This window comes from Bos taurus, chromosome 8 (assembly GCF_002263795.3).
Source record: "Bos taurus isolate L1 Dominette 01449 registration number 42190680 breed Hereford chromosome 8, ARS-UCD2.0, whole genome shotgun sequence".
NCBI classification, from domain to species: domain Eukaryota; kingdom Metazoa; phylum Chordata; class Mammalia; order Artiodactyla; family Bovidae; genus Bos; species Bos taurus.
The window spans coordinates 71,574,345-71,586,553 of NC_037335.1; the positions used below are offsets into that span (position 1 = coordinate 71,574,345).

Genomic DNA, 12,209 nt, shown 5'->3' on the forward strand with positions numbered 1-12,209 from the left:
CTCCAGGCAAGAATACTGGAAGGGGTTGCCATGCCCTCTTCCAGGGGATCTTCCCAACTGAGGGACTGAACCTGCATCTCTTGCATCTCCTTCGTTGGCAGGCAGGTTCTTTACCCTAGCACCACCTGAGAAGACTCGGGAAGCCCGTATGTAAATACTCAGGTTTAGATTATTCCTAGTTTTCTATATCTGAAAAGGATTTAGTGAAAGTCAGTTGTGTCCAACTCTTTGCTACCCCATGGACTATACAGTCTATGGAATTCTCCAGGCCAGAACACTGGAGTGGGTACCCCTTCCCCCGGGGACCTTTCCAACCCAGGGATCAAACCAGGGTTTCCCACATTGCAGGTGGATTCTTTACCAGCTGAGCCACATAAGCCTTTCTTTTAAGCACACCTATTTTCAAGGCCCCATTTTTTAATTATTTTTTTTTTTACCTTCTTGCTAGCTACCTACAAATCCAAGTTTTCCTCCACCACTTATTTCTACATCTGTATCATCCTCTTTTCTTGTAAGTATCAGATGGTCACTGGCAATGTTTGAAAGAACTCTGTGCCCAATGTGAATGATGTCTTCCAAACTCTGGGTTCCATTTTAGGATACTCTACACTAACTTGAAAGATTGTAGCCCAAAGGAATATTGGAGAAAGCAAGGCCTCCTCACTATCTATAAATTAGTATGGCTATTATTTTTGATTGTTAAAAATAGTTCTGTTATATAATTGTTAAAAAGGGATATATGGTTCTGCTGTAGAAGATGAATTGTCTCCTTCAAAGAATAGTCTCTAGATGCATAGTTTGGAGGACATTAAACTGTGTTATAAATTAGATTTTACTTCCTTATTCTAGATAGAATAAGGCCTCTACTACTCACAGTTTTCTAGAGGAGGAAGTGTATGAAAAAGAGTCCATAGAGGGAAATCCAGAATAAAAGCCAAAACCCATGAAGAGGTAGAGTCATTCACTCAACTGGATCCCGAGAATCTTGCCTCCTACTTGGTACTCTATTGTGAGTAAATGAGAAAGAACTAAAATTTAAGGTCATTTTTTCAATGATTTTTACATTTTTGCTGGGAAAGCAAGTCATATACATATGCAGCACCTGTGCTGTGTGTGTTTAGTTGCTCAGTCATGTCTGACTCTTTGTGACCCTCTGTCCATGGGGATTCTCCAGGCAAGAATACTGAGCTGGGTTACCATGCCCTCCTCCAGGGTATCTTCCTGACTCAGAGACTGAACCCAGGCCTCCCACATTGCAGGTGGATTCTTTACTGCCACTAGGGAAGCCCATGGAACGCCTCATATGTGATGGGTGCCAAAGTAGATGATACTATAGAGAAAAGTATGGTGAAGGGATAAGGAACAGGGTACAAATGGTACAGTAAGAGGAAAATGACTAAGTGGGGAATCTGTACTGGACCCTGAGAGTCAGGTAGAAATTAAGTGGCCGAGACTTCCCTAGTGGTCCAGTGGTTGGGACTTCATCTTCCAATGTGGGGATATAGGTTCAGTCCCTGATTGGGGTCCTAGGATCCCACATGCTTCATGACCAAAGAACCAAAACATTAAAAAAAAAAAAAAAAAAAACAGAAGCAATATTGTAACAAATTCAGTAGTCTCTAAAAATGGTCCACATCAAAAAAAATCTTTTAAAAAAGTAAGTGACAAGGAAGTAAGGAATGACTGAAATAAGGAAATAAGTACAGTAAAGACAAGAATTGAATAATATTTTTAATGCCAACCATTATTTTTGTTTCTGTTACAGCATAGAAACATAAAAGGACTTTCTTCTACTGTTTTCAAGGATAATCCAGTGTCTAAATCTAAGATTACTGATACATAGTCAAACTGTTACAATCTTGTAGCACTCCTAGAATCAAGGACACAAATTCTAACCATGTCTTCCAAGAAGATGTTCACTGAGGACAGTATCTCTATAACTGTGCAATAGGCTTTAGTATCTGTTTGCCCTCTAGTTTGGACAATAACCAAGAGAAAGAAGATGTAAGGGTCTTTACTAGAAAGTGATGACCCCAGTATTCTTTGTTTTCTCAGAAATATTACCCAGGGATAGTGAGATGGAGAAAATTTCCCACAGAAAAACACTCAGCATGATATCACTGTTCTTCTGATCCCCACCTTCTTTCCGATAAGTACCCATATGGATAGTTGGATCCCAGTGTGATGTTTTTCTCTTTTTCTTTCTCTACCCTCCTGTGTTTCCACTCCTTCATTGTGAAGTATCACGGAATCTATAGAAAAGGATGCGTGACTACAAAGAATTCATTTTAACTTCTTAATAGTTAAAGATTATAGAATATCTACATTTTTAGGAAAAATTCATTATTTAAGAGTTTTGTCTTTCCTTAGGACTCCAATCCAAAAATCTGAAGTAACACCTGAACAAGTGTTGCCGGGTAAATGATCAACTTGGAAGACCAGACAATCTGGATGGAAGAGAAATGTACTAACTTCCTTACTATTATTTGCCATCAATATCCAGCAAGGCTACTATTTCTTGATTCCACTCTAATGACACAAAATTTCAAGAGAGACATATTCTTGATAATCTTTGAACGAATTAAAATTCTCTGTTCTCCATACTTATGGGAAAGACGATGATTCTAAAGAATGAGCTATGAAGCTGATTTTCTAATTAGGTGAATTTCCTAATCTTTCTCACACCCCGTTTTTTACCATGATGCTGGCTAATATTTGTTAAAGGACTTGTGCACATTTATTTTCTCACTTGCTAGGAATTAATTCACTGTCTAACGAAGATAAAAAATAAGAAATCACAAGAAATTGGGAGAAAATTGCACATTCGTCATTATATAACTAGCAACATCTTAACTGTTTGAACCATGAAACTGTCACCTTAGTTACGAAAAAAAAATATATAAACCTCTGGTTTATATAATATCTTTTTCCTACATTATCTTCTGCAGTCCTTATTAGCTGTGTAATTGGAAGTTCACTACAATTGATTAAGCTTTATTAACTAATTTTTATAGAAATTTGTATAATTCAGTTGTATAATGCCAGTTACTTGCAAGCATAAAGTGAACATTACTAAATAGAAAAGTTTTAGTTAAATAAATTACTAACATAAACCAGAAATTACTAACATAAACCAGAGGTTGTAAATTGGTGACTTGCAGGGTGTTTTTGGACTGCAGATTTATTTTGTTTGGCCTGAGTGATTTTGGCCAAAAAAGTATTTTCAAATGTTTTGAATGTATTGCCAATATTTAAAAATTGGGAAATCTTGCATAAACATCCAGATACCAGCATTTTAAAAGTAATCAAATGGTTTGTCAACACTGCAATCACATTGCCAACAGTAACCATCGGCTTAGTTGACTAGTGATGGAACAGAGTTGGTAGATTCTCTACTAAAACTTTCTTCCCTTTCAGAACTCAATTTTGTTTTCAGTTTTTCATATTAAAAAATATCTCTGTAATAACCTCTATGGGAAAAGGATCTGAAAAGGAATAGATATATGTTGTTGTTCAGTCACTCAGTCATGTCCAACTCTTTGCGACATAATGGACTGTAGCACGCCAGGTTTCCCTGTCTTTTACCATCTTCCAGAGCTTGCTCAAACTCATGTCAATTGAGTCATTGATGCTATCCAATCATCTCATCTTCTGTAGATTCATGAGTGTGTATAATTAAATCATTTATACTGTATACGTAAAATTAACACAGCATTGTAAATCAACTATATTCCAATATAAAATTTTTTAAAAATTAATAGTAATCCTAACTCCATCTCCTGAATAAATTTCTGTCACACTACATCCATCACAATAATCTCATTTCCTTACCAGTGGTTGATTGATTTGGAGGTGTGGGTACCATTACTGCAGATGGAGGGGGTAGAGTTACAGGTGCATCCACAGTTGGAGGGCTGAGATTGCATGTCCCACTGCTATCTGGTTCCCTTGGCCACAAACATCTCCTGCAGCCAGGAGGCCAGCATTGTATGGACTGCCTCCCCTGATGGTACCTGGTTCTCAGGAGCTGTGGGCTCAGCTGGAGGGATCCAGGATGGCAGACACTGCATCTGCTCTTTCCCTGGTCTCGCCTCCTCTGTCTTCTAGTCCCCCCACCTTTTAGGACAGCTATGTGGAATGCTCTGCTGCCCATGCGTGTTGGACAAAGACACCTTTGAATTATGGATGTTTTACTGTTTGTAGATTGAAGGAAAGAGACAAAGGGAACATCTCACATTGTCATGATGCTGACATCACCCTTGAAAAGCATTTATTAAGGAGTTTTACATGCAGAGTTTCCTAAAACAAAAAATGTGTTTTTCTTAGTGGTCTAATTCCATTTAGTCATTTACTCTTTTTTTGTTATTGTCTTCTTATCCTTCTTTTTGAGGTAACTGCATTGAAGTAGGCTTTGGACCGAGGAATATTAAAAAAAAAACCAAAAAACAAAAAACACAGCACCATTTTTGCTGATGGGACAAGTCTAGAGATATGTTAGGGAATTTCTAAGAAAGGTATCCTGGTTCTTTTTGGATATGATAGACTGAATAAGATGGAGCAGAAAGATGAAAAGAATACAACCTGGTCTTTTAATGCTGTCATAAATTGGCAGATTAATAACTGCTTGAGTCATTGTGTACTTTCTTGGGACTTCTGTTTATGACCAATAAAATTTGTCAAGTTAGATTTGCTCTTACTTGCCACGGAAGCCATCCTGATTAATAAAGTAACTGCTTCTATTATTAGGATACATGCTTTCCTCTTCATCATCACTGCCACATATTGCTTTCAGAAAAAGAACTTGCTTTGCCAATGACAACTTTAGACATTGCTTAGCAATTAGCCCTGGATTTAATTTCCACTAAATTCCTAGGCAGGAGAAAATTATAGTATGCAATTTACTATGACAGTATCTCCTTGTTAAAATTTAACTCTTGGGACTTCCCTGGCTGTCCAGTGCTTAAGATTTCACCTTGCAATGCAGGAGGTGCAGGTTCAATCCCTGATCTGGGAGCTAAAATTCCACATTCCCCATGGCTACAAAGCGAAAACATAAAACAGAAGTAATATTGCAACAAATTCAATAAAGAGTTTAAAAAATAGTTCATATGAAAAAAAATCTGAAAAAACAGTTTAACTCTTTTTTCTATCACACCTAGTGTAGAAGTCCATACTCTTTTTTTAAAATAAATTTTAAAAGATGTAATGTGGTAAGAACATTTGACATAACATCTGTCCTCTTGACAGATATTTAAATGTGCCATAAAATATTATCTATTAATATAAGTACAATATTATATAGCAGCTCTCTATTCTTATTCATCTTTCAAAATGGAAATTTTATACCTATTGATTAGCAATTCCCCATTTCCCACCCACCCCTAGTCTCTGGCAACCACAATTTTATGCTTTGCTTCCATGAGCTTGCCTATTTTATATACCCCATATAAATGGAATCATGGAATATTTGTCCTTCTGTGATTCATTTATTTTATTTAGCATAATGTCCTCCAGGTTCACCCATGCTGTTGCCTATGACAGGATTTCCTTCCTTTTTAAAGATTAAGTAATATTCCATTGTATGTATATACCATATTTTTAAACATTCATTCATTTATTGATGGGCATTTACATTGTTTCACATTTTGGGTATTATGAAGCATGCTGCAATGAACAAGGGATTGCAGATAACTCTTTGAGATCCTGATTTCGCTTCTTTTATATAAATACCCAGAGATGGAAGTGCTGAAACATATGGTAGTTCCATTTTTAACTTTTCTGAGAAATCTTTGTACTGTTTTCCATAGTGGTGTCCCAATTTACACTCCCACTAACAGTGCACAAAGTTTCCCTTTTCTTCACACCCTCGCCAACTCACGTTGTCTCTGGCCTTTTCAATACTAGCCATCCTAACAGGTATGAGGTGATATTTCATTGTGATTTTGATTTGCATTTCCTTGATGATCAGTGAAGTTGAACACCTTTTTATATACCTGTTAGTCACTTGTCTGTCTTCTTTGGATAAATGTTTATTTGGTTCCTTTGCCTGTTTTTTAAAACCTAGTTGTTCTCTTGAAAAAATATATATATATAAATTTTACCTTTTTAACCAGTTTCAACTTCACAATTCAGTGGCATTAAGTACATTCACAATGCTGTGTACCCATCACCACTATCTATTTTCAGAACTCATTCATTACCTCAAACACAAGTTCCTATCCATTAAAGAACTTCCCATTATTACTTCCCCCAGGCCCTGATAAGCTTTCTTCTACCTTCTGTCCATATAAATGTGCTGATTCTAGGTACCGTCATAGGGGGGATTATACAGTATTTTTTTTTCTTTCATGTAACTTATTTATTTCACTTAGCACAATGTTTTCAAAGTTCATTCATGTTGTAGAATATTTCAGAATATCATTCCTTTTAAAGTCTGAGTAGCCTAATACCATTTTTTATAAAGTATTTTTAAGGTCTTTATTGAATTTGTTACAACATTGCTTCTGTTTTATGTTTTGGTTTTTTGGCCATAAAGCATGTGGGATTTTAGCTGCCTGACTGGAAAAGTGAAGTCTTAACCACTGGACTGCCAAGGAAGTCCCCTAATATCATTTTAATATATTTTCTGTGTAAAACCGCTAGAGACAATCTCTGGGTGTCCACATCCTCATGCACACTATCATTGTGTTCAGACTTTCTCATTTCCTAACCCAGTCATGCTTTTTACACTTTGCTTCTTGGTGAGTGTCCTTTTAAGTGATAATTTTACTCACTTTAGTCTTAGTGTTTTAGAACCTTGTTTTAAAGCAAAGTTCTTGCTATTCTTTTCTTAGTAAGAACCACAACTCAGGTTGTTTTCTCAGCCTTACCAAGCATCCATGTAAACTTAGTGTTGAAATCCTTATTGTATAACCCTAATAAGGAACTAAAGAAAGCCCATAAGTTTGTCTAAATAAAAAAGAGGATGATGATAATCTGACTATAGATAATGGTCTCCATCTGGTCATCTTAGTAACTTCTAAGGAATGGGATCTCAGCCCCTTGACTGCAAAAAATTTGTTGCATTTCTCATAGAGAAGGGGCTTCCCTGGTGGCTCAGATGTTAAAGAATCTGCCTGCAATATAGGAAACCTGGATTCGATCCCTGGGTTGAGAAGATCCCCGGAGAAGGGAATGGCCACCCACTCCAGTATTATTGCCTGGAGAATTCTATGAACAGAGGAGTCTGGTAGGAGGGCTACAGCCCATGGGGTTGCAAAGAGTCGGACATGACTAACTAACACTTTCATAGACAAGGACCCTGAGTCACAGGCCAAGTGTTACGACTCAGCTCATAACATTTTCCCTTCTAAGTCAAAGCACTGTCACCAGTCTGGCTTTGTAAACTCTTCAACTTCTGTGAAGTAGCTCACTGTGATTTGTGTGTCTCTGGGGGCTTGTTGTAACTATAACTGTAATGGAGTCCACAGGAGTCAGTTCTAGGCAGACATTCCTTTGGTCCTATTTTCCAATAGCAGACTGAGCAGATCTAGTGGTAAGCTGAAGTGTCAGAATGGGAACTGGAGAAAATCAAGAGAAAATTGAATGGAAATGTACAGAAAAGAATAAGGAAAACTAAAAAATGAATTTATGCTTTTGAATTGTGGTGCTGGCATAGACTCTTGAGAGTCCCTTGGACAGCCAGGAGATCAAACTCAGTTAATCCTAAAGAAAATCAACCCTGAATATTCATGGAAGGACTGATGCTGAAACTCCAATACTTTGGCCACCTGATGCAAAGAACTGACTCATTGGAAAAGACCCTGATGCTGGGAAAGATTGAAGGCAGGAGGATAGAGGATGAGATGGTTGGATGGCATCACCAGCTCAATGAACATGAGTTTGAGCAAACTCCAGGAGATGGTGAAGGACAGGGAAGCCTGGCATGCTGCAGTCCATGGGGTCACAAAAAGTCAGATGCAACTTAGTGACTGAACAACAACAACAACAAAATCGCTATGTGGGGAAAATATACCACACATAGGGATAAAATATACAACACATAGGGATAAAATATACAACACATAGGGATAAAAGCAGAGACAGTTCCCCTGGTTTTACCATTAACTAAATTTTAGACTTAGTAAATCACTTGAACTCTGTGGGCATCTTTAAATTTCCACACCTATGAAATGCAATGAACAATTCATAAATTGCCAGTATCTAAATAGGATTTTCTAAGACATGTGCTTTTCTATGAAAACATAAAAAGAAAATGAGAAAAGAAGAGAAATGTCCATTGTGTAGAAGGGCAGATAATGTCCATATGTCTAGGATTTACCCATAAGATAATTGCATTCTTGGCTTTGTCAAAGGTGTGGCCCTCTCTGTACAGCCTACTGTTTCACATGTCTTTGAGCAGGAAATAGGGCTGAGTTACTTATTATTTGTAGATATTTCATCAATGAGACTCTATTTTTCTTTGTGCTTATTCTGCCTATGAAGTGCTTTTAGAATTTGCTTCATATCCTCATTCATATTCCTCTTCTTCCATTACGTCTAAATCTCAGCCAAAACTTCTGGGTTAAACTCAACACTGTCCAAGATTTGGGGCTGCCATGTGAAACTACCCTGAAATGATAGTTGGGGGAAATCAACAAGCACTGAATGTATAAAACTTTTATAAAAAAGCAAAATTAAAACTGATTGTAAATTTGGTGATTTTTTAAAAAGGTTAGAATACCATAGGGTAGTGTAAAAATTTATAATTATAGGATGCAATATGATTTATACAAGTCTGTATATATATGTGTGCACAGATGTCTTCATTTAATTCTTCTAACATTGTCTTCATTGGAGCTTCCCTGGTAGCTCAGATGGTAAAGAATCTGCTTATAATGCAGGAGACCTGGGTTCAATCCCTGGATCAGGAATAATCCCTGGAGAAGGAAATGGCAACCCATTCCAAGTATTCTTGCCTGGAGAAGCCCATGGATGGAAGAGCCTGGTGGACTATAGTCCATGGGGGTCACAAAGAATCAGACACGACTAAGCAACTAAGCATGCAAACATGCATTTTACAGATGAGAAAACAAAGATAAAATGAGAATATTTTTCTCTAGATTACTCAGCTAGGAAGTGTTGAAATAGGGACTCAAACCCAACTCTTCTGACTCTTAAGAGTTTAGTTCCTTCTACACAAACTGTCTCAGAGAAGGCAATGGCAACCCACTCCAGTACTCTTGCCTGGAAAACCCCATGGATGGAGGAGCCTGGTGGGCTGCAGTCCATGGGGTCGCGACGAGTAGGGCACGACTGAGCGACTTCACTTTCCCTTTTCACTTTCATGCATTGGAGAAGGAAATGGCAACCCACTCCAGTGTTCTTGCCTGGAGAATCCCAGGGACGGGGGAGCCTGGTGGGCTGCCATCTGTGGGGTCGCACACAGTCGGACACGACTGAAGTGACTTAGCCGCACACAAACTGTCTACAGCAAAGCTATCTTGCACAGGAAAGCACATTTAATGTTAAAGTACTAAGTATGGAAACTCCATTTTATCTCCAGCTATCATTTCTTTTCTACAATATTACTAGTGACAATCTGTCTGATGTTGAAGTCAAATCTTATGTCTCTTGGCTGTCCACTATTATTTTTTCTCTCCATTCTGGCCACTAATGATTAGCAAAGAGTCTTGAAATGTTATATACTCAACGAGTCCTTAAAAGAATTCTTCTGTCCAGATTCTAGATTTATGCATTATGCAACTTACACTTACCTGTGTTTCTTGTTCTTTAACTAAAACATTTATAAAAATGCCAGTTTATTTATATTATGTTGACCTTGAAGACAGAAATATTAACCTCTTTCCATGCTGTTCCAAGGCTCACAGCTTCATTCTAAAAAATGACATAAATAAATATGGAAATATAATCATTGCTAAAATAACAGCATAAGGGAGCTCATGGGAAATATTTGTCAAAGAAGGGAATGAGAAGTTTCTCAGGAAGGTACTATTTAAACCTTAAAATAGTAGGTTTGTCAGGCCTACAAAGGAAATAAAAAGAAAGGGACATTCTAGGAAGATAATGAGATTCAACGATAGCATGTATAAAGTCATGGTTCAGCAGGTTTATCAAGGTTAGACTGAAATAAAGCATTTTATTTACTTATTTTTGAGTCTTTTTGTATATTTATATGCATTGCACACACAAATTGAGCAGGTTTCAAGAAGCATAAAAGAAACAGGAAAATTAGAAAGCAAAACAAGATGTTTCAATGGTTGCCCAGGGAAAGGATGGAGGGAAGGTACAGTTAGGGATTTGGGGATGGACATGTACACACTGCTATATTTAGAATGGGTAACCAAAAAGGACCTACTTTATAGCACAGGGAACTCTGTTCAATGTTAAGTGGCAGCCAGGGTGGGAGGGGATTTTGGGGGAGACTGGATACATGAGTATATATGGCTGAGTACTTCCGCTGTTTACCTGAAACTATCACAACATTGTTTGTTACTTGGCTATATCTCAATACAAAATAAAAAGTTAAAAAAATAAAAATCTTACCTAGGGAAAAAAAAGCAAGAACGTTCCAGAAACCATAAAGCCATGGGTAAGATGAGACCAGTGAAATATAAAACATACAGCCCTACATGGCTGATAAGTATGTGCTCCAAGTTCTCTTCTAAACTATTGGAAAATAAAACAAAACAAATCAAAGAAACAAGAGAAGTAAACAAGATTGATAGGAGATTTATAGCATCCATAAAGTAAAATTAATGTACTATCAACAAGGATAATAAAATTACATAAACAGGACAAAGCCAGCCAGCTAAGTTCAGTTCAGTCACTCAGTCCTTTGCGACTGCATGGACTGCAGCACGCCAGGCTTCCCTGTTCATCACCAACTTCCAGAGCTAGCTCAAACTCATGTCCATCAGGTCGGTGATGCCACAGCCATCTTGTCCTCTGTTGTCCCCCTCTCTTCCTGCCTTTAATCTTTCCCAGTATCGGGGTCTTTTCTAATGAATCAGCCCTTCTCATCAGGTGGTGAAAGTATTGGCACTTCAGCTTCAGCATCAGTTCTTCCAATGAATTTTTGGGATTGATTTCTTTCAGGATGGACTGGTTGGATCTCCTTGCAGTCCAAGGGACTCTCAAGAGTCTTCTCCAACACCACAGTTCAAAAGCATCAATTCTTCAGTGCTTAGCCTTCTTTATGGTCCAAATCTCACATCCATACATGACTACTGGGAAAACAAACCAGCCAACCAAATAATAAAAATCAATGATTCAGAAGGAACATAGTTCTTCCTGCTTGGCTAGGGGTGTGGGAGGAATGAATCTGCAGAATAAATAGGCTAGTGCCATACAAATGCTTCCCTGGCAGCTCAGCAGTCAAGAATCCACCTGCAATGCAGGAGATGCAGTTTGGACCCCTGGGTAGAGAAGATCTCCTGGAGAAGGGCACGACAACCTACTTCAGTATTCTTGCCTGGAGAAGCCCATGGACAGAAGAGCCTGGCGGGCTGCAGTCCATAGGGCCACAAAGAGTCGGACATGACTGATGCAACTGAACATGAGCATAGACTATAAAAATTAACAGAAACAACTTGTAAAGAATCAAGAACAAACAATATTTATATTTGAGATGCTTATATTTATCTTGCTGGTTGCTGAATAACAAATTTTTATAAGGATATCAAGTATAAGTAACAAAATATATGCAACTATGCATGTGTGCTCAGTTACTTCTGTCTTTGTGAACCTATGAACTGCAGCCCACCAGACGTCTCTGTTCATGGGATTCTCCAGACAAGAATACTGCAGTGGATTGCCATGCCTTCCTCCAGGGAATCTTCCTGACCCAGGAATCTAACTCCTGCATTGCAGGTGGATTCTTTACCACTGAACAGCCAGGGAAACCTATATGCAACTATAGCAGAAACCAAAGCAATTGGGATAATCTGATTAGCTGCAGCAAACACACGGTTCACTCATTTTATTTTGGTTCATTCCCATGACTGTAGAGAAGAGACAAAGATTTTATTTTCTAGAGAAGTTTTAGATTCACAGTAAAATTGAGTGGAAGGTACAGAGATTTGCCATATACTTCCTACCCCTCACATGCACAACCTCCCCTATTATCAACATTCCCCATTGGAGTTGGACATTTGTCATAGTAGGTGAAACTACGTTGACATATCATTACAATTCAAAATCCTTAATTT

At 37.9% G+C, this 12,209-nt stretch overlaps 1 protein-coding gene across 4 annotated transcripts in view; it reads left to right on the forward strand.

The window, feature by feature from the left end:
• The window catches only part of ADAMDEC1 (ADAM-like, decysin 1), a 125,337-nt gene that overhangs the window by 77,407 nt on the left and 35,721 nt on the right, over window positions 1-12,209 (forward strand). Inside the window, exons 21-22 of one of the 4 annotated variants that reach the window (XM_005210280.5) lie at window positions 449-511; window positions 2,371-4,739. The exons of 1 other annotated variant lie outside the window; for it this stretch is intronic. In XM_005210280.5, coding sequence (XP_005210337.2) covers window positions 449-511; window positions 2,371-2,391 — 84 coding nt within the window. In that variant the 3' untranslated portion in view covers window positions 2,392-4,739. Of the gene's footprint in view, window positions 1-448; window positions 512-2,370; window positions 4,740-12,209 lie in introns of those variants that run through there. 2 more of the 4 variants (XM_010808061.4, XM_010808060.4) reach the window with 2 other exon arrangements.